At 38.8% G+C, this 27,853-nt stretch overlaps 1 protein-coding gene across 2 annotated transcripts in view; it reads right to left on the reverse strand.

Annotated features, from left to right (window-relative positions):
• Positions 1-9,914: 9,914 nt before the first annotated feature.
• The window catches only part of LOC134805374 (SET and MYND domain-containing protein 4-like), a 33,906-nt gene continuing 15,967 nt past the window's right edge, over positions 9,915-27,853 (reverse strand). The window contains exons 9-18 of one of the 2 annotated variants that reach the window (XM_063778711.1): positions 26,772-26,837; positions 25,572-25,698; positions 24,251-24,347; positions 22,443-22,500; positions 15,465-15,587; positions 14,646-14,799; positions 13,503-13,640; positions 12,393-12,472; positions 11,257-11,333; positions 9,915-10,519 (exon numbers count right to left, since the gene is read on the reverse strand). In XM_063778711.1, coding sequence (XP_063634781.1) covers positions 10,327-10,519; positions 11,257-11,333; positions 12,393-12,472; positions 13,503-13,640; positions 14,646-14,799; positions 15,465-15,587; positions 22,443-22,500; positions 24,251-24,347; positions 25,572-25,698; positions 26,772-26,837 — 1,113 coding nt within the window. In that variant the 3' untranslated portion in view covers positions 9,915-10,326. Of the gene's footprint in view, positions 10,520-11,256; positions 11,334-12,392; positions 12,473-13,386; positions 13,641-14,645; positions 14,800-15,464; positions 15,588-22,442; positions 22,501-24,250; positions 24,348-25,571; positions 25,699-26,771; positions 26,838-27,853 lie in introns of those variants that run through there. The other variant, XR_010146271.1, reaches the window with a different exon arrangement.

The following is a 27,853-nucleotide window of genomic DNA, read 5'->3' on the forward strand; positions in this document are numbered from 1 at the left end:
CCATGGTAAGGGGAATGCCCTGAAACTTTGGCGCCGTGACAAATGGGGCTTTTTTAGCGGAAAACGCACAGACTTGTGTCTTACTGGGGTTGAACTGGACGAGGTTACGTTTACCCCACTCGGAGACCTGTTCAAGGGACGTCTCGATCTCAGACACAAGTCGCATCCTACACTCCGACACCTGCTCAGGGGGGGCGTTTACACGACCTGTATAACAGCTATCGCCAGTGCTGTCATCTGCATAGCAATGAATATTGTTAGTCAATAACATATCATTGATATGCAGAAGGAACAGAGTAGGCGATAGTAGCACCTTCTTCCGTTGGAGGCAAACGGCCGAGGTCAACCTTAACAAACGTGGCACTTTTTACAAGTTTTTTGTAGCGCAGGCTGTGGAGAGTATCTTTAGTGAAGTCTCCTTCATAGAGAGCTACAAAGCAATACGCTCGGCATATGTATGATGGCTAGGTAGGCTGAATTAGGTTGGAGGAACACTTTTTTCCGAATCGCATTGCAGCTGTGCGAGCAGCACGTGGGGGTAATACCGAGTACTAAAATGTGTCTAAACTACTTGTAAATATAAAAAGTTCAATATTTTCCATTTTGGTTTTGCAAGCAAATGGACGCCATTTTTACGTTATCGTTTTAAGCAAAATAAATAAACTATCAGTAATAAATGTAATGTATTTTATTTTAGTAGAATTAAATTGTCTATAAGGTTCAATTTGTTTCAATACGCTAGCTTTGTTCGTTTTCCAGATATTCAAGTAAATGATACTGACCTGAAACTTTTGCTCTCGAGTGTACTATACTGGACAAAATTGCCCATTTTTACAGAGCTGTAGGTATCTCTGTAAGTATTTAACCTTCAGAGTAGGTATATTCTGGTCTTAAATTGTTGCTTTAGTTCGTTCATAGATACACATTTTTGATAAAAAATGCATAGTTATATTGAGAATACCAATAAAAGTACGAAAATGTTGCGGTTTTTAGAATGATGCAAAAAAAAATGTTTATTTCAGATTTTAAAGTCCATATTTGTGTTATATCTAAACTTAAAAAACTATATGTTAGTAAATATGTGTGAATACATAATTAGAACACAGGAATCACAATTGCTACGTTGCCCTACTCGTCACAATCCTGACCCAATATTTTAATATTGGACATTCAAGGCGTCCAACCACCATCAGGATGTTGTTATTACTGTCTCTCACTCGTCTCAGCAAAGAAGCTACCCTCTTGCTTCTGATGGCATGGAAGCCATCCATGCGCGCCTCGGCAAACATCCCTGACGCACTGCAATGACGAGGCAGCTTTAACATCATCCTGAAGATATTATTGTACTGTATACGGAGCAAAGTTAGTACAGGTCTTTCGAAGCTGCAAACTTAGATATACATTGCTGGTAGTGATCATCACAACATATTAAAAAATCAGAGCTAGCCGTTAGCGTGCGAATTTAGCGAATTTTTGTGCTAAGTATGACGGGCCTATATTCACAGAGCGATTATAGTCGCACCAAGAAAAGTCTGCAGCAGATTTGATAGCCCACGCAGTGTAAGTGTTATTTATAAATACGTCATAATTTCATAGAAGTTTGACGTTTAAAATGACACTTGCACTGCGTGGGCTATCAAAATCGCTGCAGACTTTTCACGGTCTGACTCTAGACGTGTTTACATATATTAATCTTCTTTTGAGGGTATAATAAAAAGGCTAATAACTCCTGCAATAATCTTTAATAGTGGAAACTTCAATATCGGCATTAGATACAAAACCAGCAAAACCACGTTAAATATTTGACTAATTACAAAAACACCTACTACTTATATACAAGTCTACGTGTAAAACTTACAATATCTAAAACGTTGCCTGTCGAAAATTACACCGAAATAGTGTTGATAAGACTCGAGTCTAATTTATTCGACTTTCGAGTACTGCTGTCGTCGGAAAGTTTCCAGAAATGCGATATTTGCTCATTGAAATTTCGGAATCTTGTCATACTTTTGTAAGGGGATCAACATTTTCAATTTCCAAAGTGCTTAATTTATTACCTGCATTTACTAAATAAAAATAAAAATAAAATATAAAAGCTTAATAAAAATTGAGGTGTACTAATATGAACTCATTAAGAATCGAGTTGATACGAGTAGTAGAATCGAGTCTTTACCAACACTTCACTGAAATAAAAGTCCAAGGCCCCTGTACATATTGGGCCAACGCAGGCCAGTCCACGGGACGCAGCTATGCGGTAGAATGAGATAGCAATATCACTTGCTCCCTCTAACGCATAAATGCGTCCCCCCTATTGGCCCACGCTGGCCCATATGTACAGGGGCCTTAAGGGCTTACGGCGATATTTGCATCGAAAGCTGCATTTTATGCAGAAAGCAAGCCGCTTTGCCCAGTGATACTAGGGACCAATCTAAATGATTTCACCCGAGCAAACACAAATTTCATCCACTAGAATTCAAGATGGCGGACCTTTTCCAAAATGGAGGCTTCATATTATATCAATCAATTCGTATCAATATCCAAGTCACATCTAGTCGATATCTAGTTGATCTCTAAATCGTCTCAAGATCTTGTGATTATCTCGAAATCCGAATAGGCCTGTCATTTATTGGCATATTTTATTAGATTTAAGCTAGTTATGAATTTAGTTTATAGTGGTACCACTGTATATATAATTTATGTACCTAAATACAGTCTGTAAAAAGAAAATACCTAATACATATAATTACATTAAATATTATAAACACGCGCTCAGTGTCACATATCAAGAGGGCCACTTATAGGGCAATGCCCTTATTCTTGATGATGCCTCAGTGCCATTGCCATCTTCTTGGGGTTAGAAGTCATCTAATGATAGTTGGAAACCACAATGGTCTGAAGCCAGAGAAATATGGCGTGAATTATTATCATACCTGAACCATACAGGTGAAATTAAAAAACCGGCCAAGTGCGAGTCGGACTCGCACACGAAGGGTTTCGTACCATTATCTATAAAAACGGTCACCCATCCTAGTACTGACCCCGCCCGACGTTGCTTAACTTTGGTCAAAAATCACGTTTGTTGTATGGCAGAGTTGGGCAAAAATTAACTTGAATAAGAATAAGAATAAAAACAGAAATGTTATTCTTATTCAAATCGATTTGAATTAAAATAATTCTTGCACTAGTTATTTTAGAATAAAATTAAGGTGAATAAATCATGTGACTTTTATTTTAAATGCGGAATAAAAAACAGAATAATTAAAATGTTATTTAGAATTAAGTTAATTTTTGTAGTACAATCGATTATATTTTGTAAGTTGATTTTCACCCTTCTATTTAAAAGTCGGATTGAATTGATATTTGTTACTTTAGTTTAGGTACAGTACACATTGAAGAGTTCCGCTATACACTATCTAGTTCTATCATCCGATCAGGGTGCTTAGCCAATATGCCAAACGTTAACGCTCCGTAGAGTTGCGTATAGTCTCTTTCTATCACTCTTACAAATTAGTGCGATAGAGAGACAGACAGCGTTTCGTTGTCGTAGCACAAACGATTGCAATGTTGGCTACGCACCCAAGGTGCCTAGCCAAGATGAAAATTTTTGTTTTTAATTTAATAACAAAATCTTTGGGTACAATTTAGCAGTTCTGGGGGCCTAGCCAACATGCCAATCGTTTGCGCTACGACAACGAAACGCTATCTCTGCCTCTGTATCGCACTAATATGTAAGAGTGATAGAGACAGAAAGCGCTTCGTTGTTGGAGCGCAAGCGATTGGCATGTTGGCTAGGCCCCCAGAACAGCTAAATTTACCTAATGATTTGGTTATTAAAATAAAAACACAAATTGCCACCTTGGCTAGGCACCTTGGGAGCGTAGCCAACATGCCAAACGTTTGCGCTACGACAACGAAACGCTATCTCTGTCTCTCTATCGCACTATATGTAAGAGTGATAGAGACAGAAAGCGCTTCGTTATTGGAGCGCAAGCGATTGGCATGTTGGCTAGGCCCCCAGAACTGCTAAATTGACCTAATGATTTGGTTTTTAAATTAAGAACAAAAATTGTCATCTTGGCTAGGCATCTTGGGTTCGTAGCCAACATGCCAATCGTTTGCGCATCGACAACAAAACGATATCTCTGTCTCTCTCGCATTAATATGTAAGAGTGATAGAGACAGAAAGCGCTTCGTTGTTGGATGCGCTCCAACTTGGAGCGCAAGCGATTGGCATGTTGGCTAGGCCCCCAGAACAGCTAAATTTACCTAATGATTTGGTTATCAAATTAAAAACAAAAATTGGCATCTTGGGTAGGCACCGGGAGTGCGTAGCCAACATGCCAATGGTTTGCGCTACGACAACAAAACGCTATCTCTGGCTCTAGAGAGCCAGAGATAGTGTTTTGTTGTCGCGATAGATCGCACTAATATGTAAGAGTGATAGAGACAGAAAGCGCTTCGTTGTCGGAGCGCAAGCGATTGGCATCTTAGCTAGGCCCCTAGACCAGCTAAATTGAACCTAATGATTTGGTTAGTAAATTAAAAATAATACGGTTACTGAAACTATGCAACAGTCGATTTGTAAGATTTTATTCCATAAAATGGGTATAAATTAGACAAGAGACTAACTACTATTACATCTACCTAACTATACGTAATTAGTACCGATACGGTACCCAGACCACATTTTTATTCGTGGAATATTATTTCGAATAAAAATCATGATTATATTTATTTGATTAAGAATTTGTTATTCTCATTCAATTTTTTCTCATACGAATTATTCCCGGCCAAAATTATTTGAATATTTTTGACGGGAATAAAATCGAGATGATTTTATTCCTACAAATTCTTATTCAAATAATGATTTTATTCTTGAATGCCCAACACTGTTGTATGGGAGCCCCACTTAAATCTTTATTTTATTGTTTTTAGTATTTGTTGTTATAGCGGCAACAAAAATACATCATCTGTGGAAATTTCAGCTGTCTAGCTATCACAGATCACGAGATACAGCCTGGTGACGGACGGACGGACGGACAGCGGAGTCTTAGTAATAGGGTCCCGTTTTACCCTTTGGGTACGGAACCCTAAAAAAGGCTGCTAAATAATGCGCTGCACGTGTCTACCCTGCACAGTGCAATGCAGCACATGCAAAGGCAGCTGCAAAAACGAAAGGTATAATAAGGAGGTGAACTACGCCAAACTGTCCCGCCCCTCCATTACTATTTTAATACTACACAAACTGTCCCGTCCCTCCATTGCTATTTCAATACTACACAAACTGTTCCGTCCCTCCATTACTACACAAACTGCCCCGCCACTCCATTACTATTTTAATACTACAAAAATTGAAATAGTAATGGAGGGGCGGGACAGTTTGGCGTAGTTCATCTCTATATATTTAATTTAATTACAATATCTGGGAGACCGAGCTTTGCTCGGATAATATATAAAAACTATATAAATACGCGTTTTCCCAGAGGTAATGTAAGACCTAGCTAGATCGATTTTTCACCCCCGAAATCCCCGAAATATATATATAAATAAACAAGAATTGCTCGTTTAAAGCAACACGGTGGCCAAAGAATAAGTGCGTTCCCGTTGCCAGGGAGGTTTTAGGATTATACTGAGCAACTTTTACTACGGGACCAACCCCGAATTCACGAAAAACATTTACCCTCCCATAGAAAATGGACCAGCCAATATGAATGACACAGCCAAATTTTTTTTTCGGGATTGGTCCCTTAGGGGTTTCTTAATAATCTTTCATTTATTAAATGTTCTTTTTTTTCGATTACAGATGTCAATACGAATTGATTGATATATCAATCTTAAAATCGGTGCAGCCGTTTTGTCGCAAAGTTTTTTAAATTTTGCAGCCGCCATTTTGGAAAAGGTCCGCCATCTTGAATTCTAGTGGATGAAATTTGTGTTACCTTGGATGAAATCATTCAGATTGGTCCATAGTTTCGCTGGGCAAAGCGGCTTGCTTTCTGCATAAAATGCAGTTTCATTTTGTTAAGCCCTATCACTATAAATGTTATAGCTAATTACTGTAACATCAAAATTCGTGAAATAAATGTTATTCCTAAATTATTGCCAACTCTGGTGTTTTCATTTTATACTTAGCTCTCACATAAAAGAAAATGTGCGTTTCGTTCGTACAAAAAATTCAAAGTGTAAATATTTAATTATTTCGACCTGGGGGGGGGGGGGCGATTTTTGAAATTCGATCACTCGATTTTGTCTTTGATTTTGTCACTCGAAAATCGGTGGAAAACGGCGAAATGCTAATTTTTGCAATACGAGCGATAGAAATTTGCAATCGAGTGGTATTGACCACTCGTTTTCAATTCTATTACTAGAATTTAAATGCCTAGTAGTGGAGATATTATTGAACGAAATGCACGAAATCGAGCGGTCGAAACTCAAAAATCGGCCCCCTGCTATAATTTACGGCCCCTTCACCTTATAGCCCGGTGTGTAGTTCACGGTGTAGCCTATACTCTGTATCTTTAGGTATTTAAATAAAAGTAAACATATTCTACCCTCGAATGGCTCCTTAATCCAGTTGAGGGTAGATGAAAACATTACATGATCAAATAATGTAGGTTAAAGTCAGATCATACATCGACAAATCCAGGCGGTTTTGTATTTGGTTGGTTAACCAATAAATGTTATATATAACTACCCGAAAATGTACAAATTGTTTGTTTACATTTATTTAAATACCTACAGATACAGAGATTAGATAGCAATAATCCTGTTTTGTGATGATTTTTATGTAGGTACGATTGAAAATCGAGCGCACAAAGCCACAAATAAAATATATAAACGGTTTTTATTGTACTTATATGTGTTAGGTACCTCCTCGAAAAATAAACACAGTAGGTATAACAGGTAAGTACAAAAACGCCTTACTGAGATAGTCGAACTTAATACATGCCAGTATTATCGATAGTTTTTTTTGCATGTATTAATAACCTACAAAAAGAGTGTAATGTGTATGAAATGTAAGTGTTAATTAATACCTAGCTTTCTAAGCGTGAAAATGTGCAACGTAGTAAAAGAAATGGTCGCTCTTATACTGAGTATACGAACGTCAATGTGTGGTCATCGCGAGTCGACTTATATGCTCAACCTAGCAACGTGATCTATGGATATAAGGCTGCCTATCCACTGAGGTATAGCATTTAGTCCAGCGGAATGGAGAATAGAACCAATGCTATTGGTTGATTCTCTTATGTCGCCTCTCGTCTCCGCCCACAGACAAGACATCCTCCAGACTGAGCATAGTAGCTCTAGCCCCTCTGCCACGCATACGGTAGTTTTACTCCATTTTCGAGTCGAAAGTGTCTTTGAACGGACCAATCACGGCACGGGACCTCGCTCACCTCGTCCCCCGCACCCCCGTATTTTTGGCAGCATCGGTTTCATGAAATAATCGCTCTAAACTCCGTCTAGAGGATTCCTAGTCTATGTCTCCGCCTCAGTGGAAGGGCAGCCTAAACCACTGACGAGAACTACTACGTTTACGTAAATATACATATATGAAAGACTAGATCACATAAATTATTCGATGTGCAGAAAGTAGAGTAGAATTAAATATGACAATTCCAAATGTGATATGATATATATCGGAGCGGCGAAGGTGCTTACCAATATTGAACAGGGGGCCGATTTTTGAATTTCGACCTCTCGATTTCGTGTATTTCGTTCAATAATATCTCCACTACTAGCCATTTAAATTCTACTAATAGAATTGAAAACGAGTGGTCAATACCAATAGATTCCAAATTTCGATCGCTCGTATTTCAAAAATTAGCATTTCTCCGATTTCCACCGATTTTCGAGTGACGAAATCGAGCGATCGAAATTCAAAAATCGGCCCCCAGGCCTCTATTGTCAAGGCGCTAGAGTGCGTGTTCAGATATATTTGAGCACCTCGGCCGCTCCGATACGTCTGATGGCGACTGTACTAGAGCATAATTAAATCCACCCATTCTAAGCACTGTCGCCATTCGATATATCAGACCGGACGAGGTGCTCTAAAATATCTGAACACGCACTTTAACGTCTTGATATTAGATATTTGTGTACACCTTCGTCGCGATGATCGATGATGATGATCGATCGATGGCGACTGAAAGGGGAAAACTGGTATTTACGCTCCAGTTTCACTATCTACTCCGAAATAATTATATTGAAACGTACGACAGTTCATTATAATTATCAAGTCAATGTACTGCTTTGTACAATGCAAAAAATGTACTCACTTTACTGTCGTCGCATACCTAGTAGAATTGTTATACCAATACCATAGAGAAATATAGTAAGCATTGAGTGCTCACTGCATATACATCAGTTTTGTTACCAAAACCCTATTATTTTCCTAGTCGACATCTAGCGTCAAGTAGCGGAATTGCCAGTACTGCTATTCGACAATAGATGTCGCGACTGACAAAAAGTGTATTGCTCAATAATAGGGGATATTACTGCAATGTTCTGCCGCCAGAGTGCAGCACTACCGACTCAGTAAATTCATAGACTAACTTATACATACTGTGCCTTAAACTGTTTTTTGACAAGTTTTCACAGACAATAAAATATGACATTGATGCATCAAGGCGGTTTGTTAACAAGGGCCTACCGGTAAACGCGAAAATCGAAATTTAGTTATCTGCCTCTTTATCGGTCGAATATGCAAGAGTGATAGAGAGATTAGATAGCGAAATTTCGATTTTCTTGTTTCGCGGTAGGCCATGTGATTGACGTGACGTGTGATGTGTCAATGTGGTTTGTTTACTGTATGTGCCACAAAGGTGCCACCTACGCAGACCTTTGCCTAATATTCCCTATTTACAAGCAGAAGGAGTTGAAAATAGAGTTCCGGTTATAATATTAGTTGAAAATTATTGAGCAATTAGAGTTATCGTTCGAGTATTGTCGAGTAGCAGTACTGATAAATCCGCTACTTGACGCTAGATGTCGACTACGAAACTAATAGGTGTTTTAGTAACAAATGTATGGAGTGAGCACTCTATGCTTATTTACGTCTCTATGCCAATACTATGTAAATATATTTGAACATTCAACATCACCTTTCGGGTATCTATAGCTTGCGTGAAACCGGTTTCTGGTATCAATGTACCTCTTCTCTAGCGGCACAGTAAAACAAGCGTCCGGTACCGAAACCGATACCGGTGACCGGTATTACGTACATAAGCACTATCAGAATAGTTACCGAACGTTTCTAACCTCAACTATTTCTAAAGATACCAAAGTTAATTTAGTAAGTACAATAGTTATCGAAAAAGCGTATTTGGGCGAATCGACTTTTTGACCGACACAGATCTGTCCACAACTTTTAAACTTCGTTGTTAAATTTCACCTTTGGGGTCGTCCAGAAATCATGTGTTCGATTAGAGGGGGGGTAAGTAAAATATCACGAATGATCACGATGGGGGAGGGGGGGTCAGGAGAGATATTTCTTGGTAACTCCAGAGACATTTGATTGTTGAGTAGAGTAACGCAAGAGACATCCAAAACTGTCGGTCAAATAGTTGATTCGCCCATATATCCCGCCTAGAATGAGGAACTCTTCAAACCAACAAAATGTTATCCAAATCGAACGGAGGAAAAATAGCTAACAAAATAAAAAATGGGCCGTGATTATGATTTTCGGTTAGTTGGAGTTACTATATGAATCTTTTGTGGGGTTACAAAAATATTGTTTTAGGGTTGCAGTGAGCACATTTTGAGGTTAAAAAGCGTTAGAAAGACCCAAGGAAAATAGGCATGAAAACATCTTGGAGAAAGGGAGAGAGAAAAAAATGGTCCCAAAACTTTTAGCAAAGAAAGGACACTTAGTACGAGGGATTTCGTACCAGTGTACGTATTTTAGAATTTAGGGGTTGCAATAACAATGTTTTGGGGGTTACTATGACATTTGGGGTTGGAATAAGAATGTGTTGTGTTGGAGTGGGAATGAGAAGGTTTTGGGGTTGCAGTGAGAATATTTAGGGGTTGCAATAACAATGTTTTGGGGTTACTATGACATTTGGGGTTGGAATAAGAATGTGTTGTGTTGGAGTGGGAATGAGAAGGTTTTGGGGTTGCAGTGAGAATATTTAGGGGTTGCAATAACAATGTTTTGGGGTTACTATGACATTTGGGGTTGGAATAAGAATGTGTTGTGTTGGAGTGGGAATGAGAAGGTTTCGGGGTTGCAGTGAGAATATTTAGGGGTTGCAATAACAATGTTTTGGACTTGGTACGATATTTTGTGGTTGCAACGATGTCACCCTGTTATTCGGCGACAGGCTATATCTTAAGGTTGTAATGCAGCTCTTGGTGCACGGATTGTACGGGCGGCGCGCGGCTCTCGGCGAGCAGCGCGGCCGCGACCGCCGCGTGCCCCTTCAGGCGCGCCACCAGCGGCTCCCAGGACCCGTAGTTCAGGGACGTCAGTTGGACGGCCTTGGTGAGGATCTTGTGGGTTTCCAGCAGCCAGTCTCTGGGAGAAAACGAAAATTAATGATAATTTAGATCTAATAGTCTTGTTCATAAAACTTCGTTTGCACTGATCGTCACGTAATTTTTTACCGCAAAAAAATAAACAAATTTTCTAACGTTTTTTCGATATTTAAATAAATGTAAGGAACATAGGGAAACACATGTCGATGGTATTACAAGTGGAAATTGTTAAAGCGATCATAGGAAAAATGAATATGATAAATATAAATAATATAAATGCGGATTCCAAAGTGTTACCCAAATAATTACGAGTTACAGTAATTGCCACAGCGAAGGTGTTTATTAATGTTTTTTTTCCTATTTTTAGTACGTAGGTATTATTTCATTTTGTCAGTCACTTGTTTTTTTACTAGAAACCCGGCCAAGTCCGAGTCGGACTTGCGCACGAAGGGTTCCGTACCATTACGCAAAAATAATGAAAAAATCACGTTTGTTGAACGGGAGCCCCACTTTAAGTATTTATTTTATTCTGTTTTTAGTATTTATTGTTATAGCGGCAACAGAAATACATCATCTGTGCAACTTTCAACTGTCAAGCTATCACGGTTCATGAGATACAGCCTGGTGACAGACAAGCGGAGAGTGAGGTCTTAGTAATAGGGTCCCGTTTTTACCCTTTTGGTACGGAACCCTATAAAAGTTGTAGGTATATTGATAACACTATGGCGGTTCTGCCGCGGTGTTGTAATGAACTTGGAATATTGTGTCGTGGCTCACCGGTAGTCGGGGTTCTGCTGCGAGTTGAAGATCCTCTCCAGCATCACGTCCGACAGCTTCCTTAGCTCGTGCGCCACCTGACAATAAAATAGTACATTACGATACAAGTGCGAAAAGTAGTCGCACGCGTATTGTACAACGTTCTACAGTACATATGGCCCTTTAAACTTTTGACATACATATTATACATACATGCCCTTGGGCGGTAAAGTAGTGCCATATGTACTGGTAAAATTATTTATTTTATTTTATTTATTTATTCAGAACACATACAGTCATACACGATACCTATGCCAGATGTGCGTAATACGCACATAAATCTTAATACTGAAAAGACCTGGAGGTTCACGAAATATATATGTAACTGAAAATTGGTATACAATAAATAAATTATATTTTAATTCCGTCATAGAGTTTTCTCTCAATACATTTTTATAGTAATTAAGATCCCATCAAAACATAAATCCCATCCCATCAAAAAATGCGTCGCGCGCACTTGAGCTGCATACATCGCCATTGTTAGTAGCTCGGTACTGGGTACTTCCAGGGCTAGAGTAGAGTGTCTTATTTGAAAATTTTGGTATGTTTGTGTTGGTGTGTAAGTCTATGACAACCCTACTGTGTTTTTGTGCGGTGTCGGCATCTACGCAAACATCAAAGGAGACGGTCACTGTTATTTTTTACACTGCGGCCATATCTTTCGCGCGATTTTTTCTAATATTTTGGCTCTACGCCTCCTCTTAACTTTATGAAATTTATGTGTATAATATCTGGGAGACCGCGCTCTCTTGCTCGGAAAACATAAAAACTCAAAAATGCGCGTTTTCCCAGACCTAGCTAGATCGATTTATCGCCCCGAAGTTTCAATAAAAGCAGTAATATTTATGTATTTTAGGGGTCTCGGAAACGGCTCTAACGATTTGCTATAACCCCTTTGTGCGATCCCCGAAATATATAAATATTACTGCTTTTATTGAAATTTCTGTATTTCTTGAAATAAATATATTTTGAATTTTGAATATATAGGTAGGTATATAAATATATACAAGGATAGGTTGTTAAAAGGTATCTGTAAAGTAATAAGGGATTCGGTGCTTGATGCAAATGTCAAATTAGTTAGGTGAAAGAATACGTACCTCGACGCTAAACGAGCCGTATTGATATTCGTGGCTCTGTATGTTCTGCTTGATCAACTCCACACTCTTCGTGAATTCACCTGGTAACATACATTCGTTAAGTACGAAGGCGTGTAGTAAGGTATACCCGGGTAAGCGTAACACTGGACTATTTTTCGGCGAGAGGGAACGATATCTCAAAAAACTGTATTGCTTATTTCTCACTAACTTTTACCTCCGAATGTTTATTGCAAATGATAAATATGGAAACAAACTTTTATTATTAATTCACTTAATGTCACCCAATAAAATAATCTAGAAGTAATCTACACTCAAAGTTGAATTACATTTTTTTCAAGACACCAAGCCTAAAAACCCTCCTGGACTAAGATCAGACTAATTGGTAATTTGAACTCTAAAGCAAGGAGAATAAGTTGCATACGTTGAAAAAATCTGGTCTTTTGCGCTAAATATTTAACTTTTCCGCACTTTTTTGTAAAACGTTTGTAACACACAACTGACACGACTGAGCGGTTACTCCAAATCAGCAAGAGGTGCGGGATGAAATGACGTCACACATTGTATTGTAAAATAAGTACTATTTTGGAAGCAATTGCGATCATACAATTTTACCCTCCATCCGATCTTACCCGGGTATACCTTATCTAAATACATGCTTAAAACATTACTTAAAATATTTGTAAATTTTAACCGCAGTTTAGTAACGATGGTTAGTCTTTTGGTGCCTTTCATGGGTACCAAAGTAAAGAATGACCCCACGACTCCACGAGGTCGGCGTTCCGTTATATTATATTCGGCGTCGGCGTAGTATCTAGGCGGTGTAAAGCCGACCACTGACTAACAGTCCGCCGGACGATATCGGCCGGTCAGTTGTTCGGAACTGACAAATTTTTGTTCTGACAGGCCGATATCGTCCGGCGGCCTGTTAGTCAGTGGTCGGCTTTACACTTGTTGTTTCAGCTTGCAGGCGGCGTGGTGTCACTGTAACATTTACCGGCGTCGGCGTAGTGTCTAGCTAGGCGATCGGCGGCGGCGCGCAGTGAGGCATGGTGGCGGTGTAACACTTGCTGTTTCAGCTTGCAGGCGGCGTGGTGTCACTGTAACATTTACCGGCGTCGGCGTAGTGTCTAGCTAGGCGATCGGCGGCGGCGCGCAGTGAGGCATGGTGACGGTGTAACACTTGCTGTTTCAGCTTGTAGGCGGCGTGGGCGTGCTCGATGCGGGCCTCTACTGATGGCGCGCGTTCCGCTGTAAAATGACTTTACTTTTTAAATCAAAGTTTAATATGATTTTTAGCGAACATAATACTGTCGCTATTTTTAGTGTTGTTGTAGAATTGTATTAGGTCCTTACCTATGAAATTGGCGTTTTTGTTCATAGATATAAGTCTGATCCTAGTTTTTTTTTTTTTACAAAAGTACATACACAATTACAATAAAATTACAGTGCACTCAATAAACAACGATTTTACATACAATTAATTGTTATTTTTTATTGTTAAGTGTTCAGAATTAAGCCTTGAAAATAGGTCTTTTCATGTGCTGTCGGTTCGAGTATTAAAATTACTTATATTTTTCTAATGGTACCAATTTTCAAGAAATGGAGATATTGAAAACATACCTTAAAGGTGTCAAAAATTACTGGAAAAATTTTGTTTGGTTTGAATTAGCCATCAAAAAAATATCCGCAAAATTAATTGTATGGAAATTCGTGTTTCGTTGAAATTCTCCGTACAAAACGCCAATTTCATAGGTAATGACCTAATATGTCGACACTTGTTGTATAGTAGCACAAATCTCTTTAAAGCTATTTATTTCTAATTGGGGTCGTCCATTAATTACATCTCACGTTTAGGGAGGGAGGGGTCAAGAAAATGTGACATATTGTGACAAGGGGGAGGGGGAGCTACAAATTTTGTGACGTCACTTTAACATCATCAGTAACTGAAAAAATATTCAAATTATTTTATTCGCTGTACAGTTAAATATCAAATTTTTGGAACAAGAATAATATTAAACTTATTTGCCGATTTCGTTGAAAAAATGTGACGTCACACAAGGGGGGGAGGGGTTTGCCAAATGTGACCAAGTATGACAAGGAGGGGGAGGGGTCATAAAATCTAGAATTACGTGTGACGTAATTATTGGATGATAGTGTAGATGTATAACTGCGATTTACTGGCCGGCCTTGGAGGGCCTTTAAAAATGGAGAAAACATAAAAGTTATCTCTCGACGATGGCGATAGCCACATACCTTGTAATAGCAACTCGTTGGCACGCTCCAGGGTATCTAGAGCTCCTTGCAGTTGGAAAGGCGCGTGGCATTGTTGGCATTGGGCGCGTTTGGCACTGCCACTGCATATTACTGGGCCTTTGCACGATTGGCATAGGTAGGCAGAGAATAGTAGCTGAAAAACAACAACCATCTTTATATTTGCAAAAGAAAATGACTTCGCAAACCGCAGATCATATCAACTACAAGATGGTCGTATAAGATCATATAAGTCAACACGCAGTCACCATACATAGGTGCTACCGTATAAAATATAGAAAATTCTGAATGTTTCGTATAAAATTAAGAATTATATACAAAAAATAACTTTCTAAAACTTCAAAACTGTTTTCCGTTTTCATAATTATTTCTTCTGTGTATCTTTTGAAATGTTATAAATATGTATCTTTATGTGTTATCTGTCGTGGCATCACCGAATGGGCTCTACGGAAGACCAGCGCTGGCTTTACAGCTAGCATTATGCTGAGTTGGGTCCATTTCGTGATGCACACTTATTGATGTCTTATTTCCTTGCTGTTGTTGTCTGTACATGTTCGTACATGTTTTGTGATCGTCACGAATAAAAATCTTTTATCTTTTATCTTTTATCTATCTAAAAAACGGACAAAACATTTTTCTGGGATTAGTGCAAAATGAGGATGTCCAGATAAAACAAGACCTATTTTATCAGATATTTTTAATTTATATGTATAATTTAAATAAACGTTGCAGACTCCGAGCTGGCAAGTATTCTATGTACTTGGGGTAATGTGTGACCCGGGGGCAACATGGACAGCGTACCACTCCGTCCTGGGGGTCGGTGCAAGCGTCGCAGTTACACGTGAACATGTATTGTGCACGTAGAGACGCGCGCCGGTGCGCGGCGGGCTCGCGGGACCGCGCGGGCCCGTAGCAGTTCAATACCTGGGGCAATATGGAGTTAACGGAGTTAAGGATACATTGTAATGTAAAACAGGGTCTCTATTGTTTCCCAAATAGTTTTTAGTCATAATGTATTGTTTGTCCGAATTTTCTTTAGTCGTAATTGGTTTTTCTCAGAAACGCGTAACTTTTCAGGATTGCCATAAAACAAACCTAACCTAACCCATCTATAGAATAACCTTACGAAACTCCTGAAAAGTTGACGGTTTCAGCTTTATGACTAACGATAATATGACCAACAATACATTATGACTTGAAACTTTATGGGAAACAAAGGGACCCCTGTAAAACAAGATGAAAACATTTTCGCCTTTAAGATACATTCACGTTTAAGATAAACAAAGTATTTTAACTCCGACATATCGTTAGGTTACACAAAACTCACTTGATAAAAATAACCAAAAATCAATCTTGTTTTGTTACTATATAGCTACTAGTACGATTCACTATGGCTCTGAACTGAACGTATGGTAGTAATAATTTAGTTTTGGTTGTTAGTTGGCAATATTATATAACGCTTATTAAATAACTTTTAATATTAAATCGCGCTTAAATAACATGAATAAGTTTTTGGCAAAATTTTCATTTTTGGTACAAGCTTTTATCGCTGACTGTACTTTTCTTACGACAGACAACTAATACTCATCGAGACAATTCTAAAAACCCCTAACACAATTAGGTTGCGTTTTTTCATCCCAGAGTTCCTATGGCCACCTCCTGTCTCCATCATCAGATCAGCTCGATGGTACCATAATATTGCATTGTCATCCGATTTATACATGCATGCAAAATTTCAGCTCAATCGGAAACCGGGATGTGGATCAAATTTAACTTGCAAGATTCCATAACAACTCGAAAATTACCCATATATATCGTATATATGTCGCAGTCGGATCGTATAATCCGCCGTATTACATTACGGCTAGCCGTTTTCAAAAACAGGGGCGTTTTGAAATGCGGCGGTTTAACGATTAGCCGGATTGAATGCGGCTGAATGAGAATCCGCCGGAATGTATTCGGCGCCATACGTTCTTCAACACGGCTAGCCGTGATGTAATACAGCGAGTCATTAGCCGCCGCTTTGACAGTTTTTAGTTCCCATTTTTAACACCCGTGGCGCTGCCTGACAAACGCTGGGGTGTCCATCAAATCTGGAGTTCGTCGGACTGTTTCTTTTCAAAAAACATTTCTTTCGCAACTTAACTAGACGGAGCCCCGCTTCGCGGGGCTCCTATTTCTGAGCGGTTTGCCCTTCGGGCATCTGAAGCTACCTAACGAACCTAACCTACCTACCTATTGATTTAGTGAGACGTCCGTGAAAACATTACACTTTGGGGAAAAAAGCTACTTAGGTTAGGTTCGTTAGGTAGCTTCAGATGCCCGAAGGGCAAACCGCCCAGAAATAGGAGCCCCGCTTGCGGGGCTCCGTCTATTTAAGTTGCGAAGGAAATGTTTTGGAAAATAAACACATGTAGTGCGGTGGGACCATGGTAAAAATAAATTAAATTGCAAACATTGTCAAACTCCGGTTACGTAGGCGACCGAAAGAACTGGTCACTCTACAATCTAAAATAGTAGTACGATGCGGCTAAACGTTGGCCGCCTTATTGAAGAACGTATCGCAATGACAATCCGGCTAATCGTCGAACCGCCGCATTTCAAAACGCCCCTGTTTTTGATAACGGCTAGCCGTAATGTAATACGGCGGATTATACGATCTGACTACGACATATATATACAGGGTGGAAAGGCACGACGATCCTTTCCGGAAATGGGAGATAGTTTAGCCTAAGCTCTATATTTTCTCCATAGAAACTATGTTAATATGGGCAACCGTTTTTAAATTATGACCTTTTAAACATCCACGCAAAAAACTACTTTGTTCTAACCCTAACAGGTGACAGGGTCAATGAACTTACTTGTAAACAATCAGTATTCGACAGGAAATTATGCTAATTTGTTGCCATCTAACCATTTTTAGGTCTGCTTACAGCACGGTAAGAATCATTGCAGGATTTTCGCTTTCTTAGTGGTTCCACTTGTTCAATACTTGAATGAAATAGTTATGTTATTCCTTAATATTAATAATACTAACCACAACATTGTTTACAACGACAGTTCAAATGGTGACATTGACAACCACTCAAAAGTACGCAATCGTCTTATAAATATCTCTGGTTTCCTTGACTGATAAAAAGGTTTTAGTTTCTTAACACGTTTCACAAAATTATTTTCGAATAATTGGAAACTATTAAAAATAATAAAAAATTACATGTAGGTTGTGTTAGTTGCACCAAATGAACTTGCAAAAATGAAATACTAAGAATAAATCAAGAATAAATACTTCTTCAATACCAAACTAACAAACCTTCTTGCGTGGTAGGAAATAGACAAGACGTCTGATGTTTGAAATTAAATGTTCATTGAACTATACTTATTGAATGTCATATTCTTCAAATAAAAATGTTAGATGCTCGTGGCTATTTAAATTTGTGGGGCTGTGTAAAAGATATGGTGTACCAAACCAAACGGAATGTGAAACTGCGGACGAAATGAGACAAAGGCTAATTGGTGCTTTCTGTGGAGGGTAAATGACGAAGAGCATACACTATATCGCATGTGCATCGACATACTCGGGTACGGGCTGCGGCGGCGTTGTAATACACGGAGGTACATTTGAACACCGTATGTGAAAAGAAGATAGTTTTAAATACTGGAAAAAAGTAATTATCTAAGAAAGTAATACTAGTGGCTCTGTGAGCTGTAGACCTCGCGAGCAGAGTTTAAAACTGAATAAATGTATGGTTCCGTTGTTTTGAAGGATTTAGAGAATCTAATTTGACCATAAAAACTTAACTATCAATTGCTTACAAAATTCGGGAATTGGTTTAGATATGCGACCTGTAGAGTAGAACATATGGACATACGAAACAATTTTTGGCTAACAGGCCAATTCAAACTTACACTGATATCAGAAAGACATCTATCTAACTGATGTCATTTAGTTATCGTGCATTTCACTCGTTCTTGTCCGTACATGTATTGGCGCAAGCGAGACGCACGATGACTACTAAATAACATGATAAAAATATCATCCCGATGTCAGTGTACGGTCGATGCCCCTTAAGTATACACGTCGCCATACTAATTGTATAGAAAAAAGGATAGAGTTAGACCAAGAAAAGTCTGCAGAGATTTTGACAGCACACGCAGTTCCAATGTTATTTGTGCCAGTGTCAAAATCTCTGCAGACTTTTCTTGGTCTAACTCTACTTATGTTAGGAAACCAACATTACCTTTGAATTAACCTGTAAACTGCAACTAAGAAGCTTCGTGCGCGAGTGTGGCCCATAATTTCCGAAAATCATTTTTTCTTCGAGTCAATTACTCCGTTCTCATATTTTGCGTTGCCCATAATTTCCCGAAATCATTCATTCTCGGTAGCAATTACTCCGTTCCCATATTTTCCCAATGGTTTTCTTCCGCAATCGCCTATTTTTAATATTTTTAAATTAATCTTTTCCTTATAGTTTTCGTTCTTTTAAATATCTAGGATAATTATTTCTTGTTACTGTATGTTAATAGTGTAGTAATTATATTTGTTACTTGTAGGTATTTCACATACAACAAATATCAAAAACACTAAAATTAAAACATAATCTACAAAACTACAAGTAAAAAACCAAACGCTGTCAGCCAATACCTCTAACCTACCTATCTCTGGGAGCAAATTCGTTTTTAGGGTCATCAAAAAAAAAATAACCCTAACCTACCTATCTCTGGGAGCAGTTTCGTTTTTAGGGTCATCAAAAAAAAAATAACCCTAACCTACCTATCTCTGGGAGCAGTTTCGTTTTTAGGGTCATCAAAAAAAATAACCCTAACCTACCTATTTGAAAAAAACCTGGTTATTTTTACCACTAGCATTAAAAAAAAGAGAAAATATGGAGATAGAGAATATTTAGTTAGTGAAAAAAAAACCTACTGGTTATTTTAACTACTGGGATTAAAAAGAAAAGGGAATACATTGAGAAAAGGAAAATTTAGTTTATGAAAAAATGTACACGAAAAATTAAATAAAGCGAAGAAATTCCACTGGGAAAAAATGAAAACGGAGTAATTGCCTCGAAGAAAAAATGATTTGCGGAAATTATGGGCCATTTTAGCGAGGCGATCCAAATTAAAAGGCTCAAAGTCTAACTAACATTATTGTTAGTTAGACTTTGAGCCCGGGAAAGCGCAACGTACGAGCAACCTACAGCTAGTTCCCTGAGCCCAAGGTCGACCACTACCCTAGGCAATGTTAACCCCTGCGATTTATGGATGGTGACCGCCCATGCTATAAACGTAAGTGGAAATTGACTCCTGGAACAGCCATGCCCTTGAACTAAAATCGCTAAAAAAATATTCAAACAAAAACTCAAACGAATACGCTTACCTCGCGCTACGCGCTCGCTTGATCAATCAGCAATACGATGTTTAAGTGCAAAAAATAAATAAAAAAATTTGCATTTACTGGGGATCGAACCGGGTACCTATCCCATATCCTTGTTTGTAAGCGTCTTTCCAACTGCGCTATGATAGCATTTAGATGAGCTGACGAAATTTGGTTACTTATTCTCGAGTATGAATTTTAAATATCTAATCTAAAGAGAATAAAGTGTATAGGGAACGTGCATGAACTATAGGGGGCAGCACAGGAGCCGTCAGATCTTTGGCGCGAAGCGTAGATATGTAGTTTATGATTCCGATGTAGCCCACGAGATGGCAGAACCTACTATGCACAAGGAAACGTACTTACGAGAACGGTAGATGGTAGCACTTGCTTTGGCAATGTACATGTGCACATATGTTTCCGATTCAGGCCACAAGATGGCAGGCCCTCCAACGCGCACGGTCCCTATAGTGGGCGCGCGTGAACTATAGGGGGTAGCATAGGAGCCGTCAGATTTTTGGCGTGAGGCGTAAATGTGACGTTCATGCTTCCGATGTAGCCCACAAGATGACAGAACCTACTATGCATAAGGAAACGTACTACAAGAACGGTAGATGGTAGAACTTGTTTTGGCAATGTACATGTTTCCGATTCAGGCCACAAGATGGCAGACCCTCCAACGCGCATGGTCCCTATATGTAGTAGAGGGTTATTGTCATACTAAATTTTGTAGTCACAGTAAATTTACTGCCATCTTTCGATACAGGATTAAAATGAAAATTAAAAAAAATATCAATAAATGTATATAATTATGTATGGATAAATGATTTTTTTTATTTTTAGAACGCCATATGATTTTGACCCATGTTCTTTTACTGATATGAGTAAAAATTGTTAAATATAAAATGGTGTCGCCATCTAGACGAGCATAGGCCAAAAGTATGGCGCCGTATATTCAAGAATCAAATTTTCTTTAAAGCGCAAAAAGCCATCATCTCTTGCAAAAAATAAACGAATGCGCTTAGCCCGCGCTTGATAAATAAAAAATACGTTTTTTTCATTTTTTCAAAATAAAAAAATAAAATAAAAAACAACAATTGATACGAAATTTAAGTATAAAAAAATACAAAAAGTTATGTAGCAGCATACAATTACTGGGGATGGAACCAGGGACCTCCCTATGCAAACAAAAAAGCGAACGTTTGCAAAATGCGCCATGATACTTCTTACTAAAGCTGACGAAATTTAGCTACTCATTCTCAAGTAAAAACTAAATATCTAAATACCGCCGAAACCAGAAATACAAATTTTCTGAATTTTTGGCCATTTAATCTATAAACATATATCAATAAGAAAAAACTCTTATGATATCGATACGACTATTTGTTTAGGCGACAGGTATCACGACTCCGCCATTTTTTTAAATTTCCAAAAACCGGATTGACAAAAAAATTTTATTTAGTCATAGAATCTGGTCACAAAATTTCATGAGAATCGGTTAAGAATTGCGACCTGTAGAGGAGAACATCCGGAAATACAAAACTAAATATCTAAATACCGCCTAAACCAGCGATAATTTTTTTCTGCATTTTTTTGCTATTAACTCTGTAAACATGTCTCAAAAAGAAAAAACTCTTATGATATCGATACGACTATTTGTTTAGGCGCCAGGTATCACGACTCCGCCATTTTTAAAAATTTCCAAAATCCGGATTGACAAAAAAATTTTATTTAGTCATAAAATTCGGTCACAAAATTTCACGAGAATCGGTTAAGAATTGCGACCTGTAGAGGAGAACATCCGGACATACGAAAGCAAAATGCCCGAGTCAAAACGTAGACCTTCGCTTCGCTTCGGTCAAAAATTGTTTGTAATATTTTTGCATGCATTTGATTTATTTGACATTTATGCGTCATTCATACATCATTGCGATACTGTCAACGATCGGAAAAAAGTGTAAAGTCCCGAGCTTTCCCGACGGAGATCCTTAATCTAGCCGTCATGTGCACATGCTATAGGGTTATCACCACAGTTAAAAAGTAGTATTTTTGCAATTTTTATTTTTTACTCCATTAACGATTCTTACCATTACCAATAGTCTCTGTATCACTTAAACGACCTAATACTTCCGGGAAGGATCGTCGTGCCTTTCCACCCTGTATATATATATCGCAAAAATCACAAAGTACCACCACAAGTTCATAGCCATAGTGAACCATATTAGTACTAATAGAAGGTCCATTTCTGTTTAATTTTTTTTTATTAATTAGTGACTTTTGCTTGTCATGACGATATATACACTGCAAATAGAAACAATTGGCAAGTTTTTGCCTACTCGGGCCAAGCTCGAGTAACATACAAGGTTTTACATTACTAATGTTAGTGGGATTAAATGACTAACCTCGGTATTGGCTGGCAGTTCGCGCGCGCACACTACGATCAGGCGGTTGCGGTAGAAGCTGGGGAACAATGGAATATAGAGTAGAGATGCCACGAGTATTCGGTATTCGGCCTATTCGGCCACTTAGCCGGATATTCCGTATTCGGCCGAATGTTGCCTACAATTCGGCCGAATACCGAATATCTATTGCACCTACCTAAAAAGAAAAAAATAACCAAAAACTAGATATATTTAATATTTAAAATGTATTCTTGGAAAGTGGTTAAATACGAAGGCACGTTTTTGAGCATTAGTTGATTCCAAAATGTTTTATTTTTATCATGGGTCTGATTTGATTGACTCTAACTACATTCATTAATTATGTTCAAGATAAAAATATATTAATAGCAAACGTCGTGCTTTGTTGGCGAACAGTTTTCGTAATAATTGTGACTCAAAATGTTCGCATGTCATGCCGAATATTCGGTATTCGGCCGATTGGGGGGCCGAATATTCGGTATTCGGCCATATTCAATATTCGGGGCATCTCTAATATAGAGATCAATTCGAACGTGCACCGTGCACCTGACATCAAGATGATGTCAGTTAGTTGTCGTTTGCGCGTTCATTTCGCTGGGACTCGTCCGTGCATGCATTAGCGCGTTCATTTCGCTGGTACTCGTCCGTGCATGCATTAGCGCGTTCATTTCGCTGGTACTCGTCCGTGCATGCATTAGCGCGTTCATTTCGCTGGGACTCGTCCGTGCATGCATTAGCGCGTTCATTTCGCTGGGACTCGTCCGTGCATGCATTAGCGCGTTCATTTCGCTGGGACTCGTCCGTGCATGCATTAGCGCGTTCATTTCGCTGGGACTCGTCCGTGCATGCATTAGCGCGTTCATTTCGCTGGTACTCGTCCGTGCATGCATTAGCGCGTTCATTTCGCTGGGACTCGTCCGTGCATGCATTAGCGCGTTCATTTCGCTGGGACTCGTCCGTGCATGCATTAGCGCGTTCATTTCGCTGGGCCTCGTCCGTGCATGCATTAGCGCGTTCATTTCGCTGGGACTGTATAAGGGGGATAAGACTAACATAGTTTATTTTGCTCGGGCCAAGACAAACAGTTGGAGGATTCCATACAAGTGATAGTCTTAGCCCACCTTACCTTATTTACCATTTTCGGTGAATGAAAAACATCGTGAGGAAACCGAACTAATCCCGATAAGGCCTAGTTTACCCTCTGGGTTGCTAGGTCAGATGGCAGTCGCTTTCGTGAAAACTAGTGCCTTAGTGCCTACGCCTATTCTTGGGAGTAGTTGTCAAGCGGATACCAGGCTTCCATGAGCCGTGGCAAAAAGCCGGGATAACGCGAGGCAAGTGGGCCTTACGTCATCATCATCATCAGCCTACTATCGTCCACTGCTGTACATAGGCCTCTCCTATTGCACGCCATAGAGCACGATTTGCGGCAACTCTGATCCAGCTCTTGCCAGCCGCCTTGCGAAGGTCATCGCTCCATCTAGTCTGAGGGCGTCCTACGTTACGTTTGCCGATGCGCGGTCTCCACTCGAGAACTCGTCTACCCCAACGGTTATCGGTTCTACGGCTAATATGACCCCTGACTGCTAATTTGGCTATGATGACGTGTTGAGTGCATGGCCTCCACTCTGGGCTATAACCGCGAAAATCGAAGTTCGCAAATTGCGGGCATTTTTCTCTGTCACTCTAATTACGCCTTCATTGGAGTAAAAGAGAAAGATCCCCGCAATTTGCGAATTTCGGTTTTCGCGGTAGCCCCTCTGGTGTCTGGTGTCCGTATCTAAACTCACGTGTTGATTATGTTGGGGTCGCACGAGTGATTCATCATGGCTGCCGAAGGGTATATAGCTGTCGCACGTCGCACCTCTCGCTCGCTCACTGTCCGTCCTGTAGAATAAACATGTTTTTGAAACTTATGCGGAAATATTGAAGCGTATCTTGCGCGCTGGAGGTCTGTCATCTTGTGGCCGTAATCGGGAACTTAAATTTGAGGTCGACACTTCGCTTAAATTTTTTTTTTTTATGCTTTTGTGGTGAACTTTCCGACAGCACGTCTGGCAACCTTCACCAAGGAGGAGTTTTGGCCGAAGGGTGTCAAGTTTCGGCGATAAGGGCGTGCGACTGAAAACGGATGTCGCGGGTTCAAACCCTGGTTCGTACCAATGAGATTTTCGGAACTTATGTACGAAAAATCATTTGAGATTTACCACTCGCTTTTCTGTGAAGGAAAACATCTTGAGGAAACCGGACTAATCCCAACAAGGCCTAGTTTCCCTCTGAGTTGGAAGGTCAGATGGCAGTCGCTTTCGTAAAAACTAGTGCCTACTCCTATTCTTGGGAGTAGTTGTCAAGCGGACCCCAGGCCCCCATGAGCCGTGGCAAAAAGCCGGGACAACGCGAGGAAGATGATGGTGTCAAGTTCCGGCGGTTCCGCGGCCGGCTCCTCTATACTGTGGGGTTGCGAAATGTAAAAAAAACCGAGTCGGACTCGCTCACCGAGGGTTCCGTACGTTTGTTGTTATAGCGGCAACAGTAATACATCATCTGTGAAAATATCAACTGTCCAGACAGCTACTACTGCCTGTTAGTAGTTAGCTAGCTATCACGGTTCATGAGATACAGCCTGGTGACAGACAGAGGGACAGTCGGATTCATTTCTTAAAGAAAAAGACACAGTATTTTACACAAAATATAAAACAAAGGCTTTCACTAAAAGATCGTCAACTTAACATTTACATTAAAAACAGAAAATAAAAAAATTAAAGAATATAAAATTAATAAATAAAACAATGTCACAAATAAGAAAATGTCAATGTAAGCAGGTACACTTAGCTAGGGCAAACCTAGGTATTGTCGAATGTCAAGAACAAGAAAAAACAAATAAACAAAATTATTTACAAAAAATACTAGGTTGTAATAAAAAACTTTAACAGATAACTATTATAAATCAAAAACAAAATAAAAATATATATTATTTGGGTACGGAACCCTAATAAAAATGGCCTAAAAGCACAAAACGTGATGTACGGCTCTATTTTTGCTGTTATTTGGTCCTGTGAAATTATATTTGTAAGTAAATTTGAGTGGTGTAGTGAGTAATGTGGTATTTACCGTCCTCGTGGTCCACCGTGGCCAGGCCGAGGGTCGCGTGCCCGTTGCAGACCAGTTGGCCCATGGCCCGCAGAAGCAGGGCCGCCGCGAACAACCGCACTTGACCTTGGGACAGTGGGTAAGGCACCTATAACAAATTATAACCCCCTTATAATCCAGCCTCAATTTCTTAACCCTTAAATGCATAGTGTAGGATGCAAACTACACAACAGAAACTTCTAATTTTATGCATAATTAGACAAAATCTATTTGTATGTATGTTGTAAGTAATGTAAGTTATTTCAATAGTAAAACTAATCCATTTTCCGATTTTTTACTTAAATTTACGGAAATCTACAACTTTTATTTACAATCTACAAAAATTCACATTTAACAACGCGTAACCAAAACATGGTGGTTACCTATGTCAAATGCAGATGTATTCCATAATTTACATTTTCTGATACACAAACTTGTTAAATCTACAATCTTATAACATGTAAATAGGGTATTATACTGTATTTAAAATAAACTATTTTACACTATGCATGAAATAAAGCACCAGATAATTATAAAAAGTAGGTGACCGTGACGTCACGATGTAGTGTGTCATATAAAATCCATATTAGCAAATCGTTTCTAAATAAGCAACTGATTTGACTAGTAGGAAAATACCCTATTGTAATTGGCTACTTTCCTACTAGTCAAATCAGCTTCTTTTTTAGAACTGTCAAAACGATTTGCTAATATGGAATTTATATGAAAACGTGTGTAGTGACGTCACAGTCAACTCGCCTACTCTTTATACTTTCATCCGATTTATTAAATAGAAATTGCGTTTAAAAATAAATGCTATCTATGTTTTACTAATAATGATCTGGTGCTTTATTTCGTGCACGGTGTGAAATAATTTATTTCAAGTAGAGGAAAGTACCTAATTGTAAGTTTTTTGATATAAGGCCCTGGAGGTTCATTATCATTAAACACAATATTAATAATAAAAGAAAAGGTCGGTAAAAACAACGTAGTAGTTAAAGAATACATAACTAAGTATACAATTACGGACAATGAAAAGGGGTCACGCTGTGTAGTAATTGCCACACAAGGAGACCCATCTTCAATATCCTTGAGTGTACTTTAATATGTCAAAATGTATTGCTACAATTAGGAATCATTAAAAGAGTTTACGTTTATGTTTTATCCGTGTTACAATAAACTTACCCTAGAAGGCAGATAACTGAAAAATTTTGTGTGATTCTCTAAATATAACGTCAGCATAGTGGCAGTCTGAAAATGAAAACATACCGTTATTCAAAATTTGAAATTTCGCATATATTACCGATCTCCCTTAAATTTGCTAATGTCAGCATATAATACTTTAAATTCTCGCGTTTTGTACACATATTTAATTACATAAACGGGTATAACGCGATATAATTTCATTGTTTTTACTTTTTAATTCCGATGCTTCAGCTGAGTTGCGCCAGCTGTGGTTACGGAAAGACAAAAAAAATTAAATGAATGTATGTGTGGTGTTAAATTATATCGGGGTTGACTTGTTTGTGTAATTAAATAAATGTCAGCATATTTAGTAATTAAAAAAGATGGTAACAGAAATGTAAATTAAATAATAAATATTTAAGGACAACTTTACACAGATCGACCTAGCCTCAAAGCTATTTGAGATAGTCTCTTAGGTATATAAATATATACATCCGTAACTTAAGAACAAAATAAATTAATATTCGTGATAAATATGCAAAATGCTTTTACTGGGATTCGAACCTGGGATCTCTTGCTTTGTAGGCAGGGTTACTATTTGCTACCGATTAAGCTAGGAGGCTGTTGTATAGTTGTGATGGCGCGACCAGGCTTCTATTTCACCATGGTGACAGGCGTGACAATTATCGACATCACTGTTACTGACGTCACAGGCCTCCATAGGCTATGGTAACTGTTTACTATCGGACGGGTGGTGTGATTGTTTGCCACCAATATTTTAATTAAAAAAAATCCATTATATTGCCAGTAAATAAGTACTTATTTTGCGAAGTTAATGACAGTTGTCACAAGAAACATGACAATTGTCACGAAATTCCGACACAGAACTCATTTCTTGTTAAGAATTACCGAAAGTTTTTTTAAATCTTGTGACAAGTCATCATCATCATCATAAACTTCGCAAGAGAAATACCTGTTTTTTGCCGGTATAATAAAGCTTTCTTAAATAATACAATGACGGTGACAAACAGGAGAACGGCCCGCCCGATGGTAAGGCCTGTAACATTAGCAATAGTGGATAT

The sequence above is a fragment of the Cydia splendana genome, chromosome Z (assembly GCF_910591565.1).
Source record: "Cydia splendana chromosome Z, ilCydSple1.2, whole genome shotgun sequence".
Taxonomy (NCBI): domain Eukaryota; kingdom Metazoa; phylum Arthropoda; class Insecta; order Lepidoptera; family Tortricidae; genus Cydia; species Cydia splendana.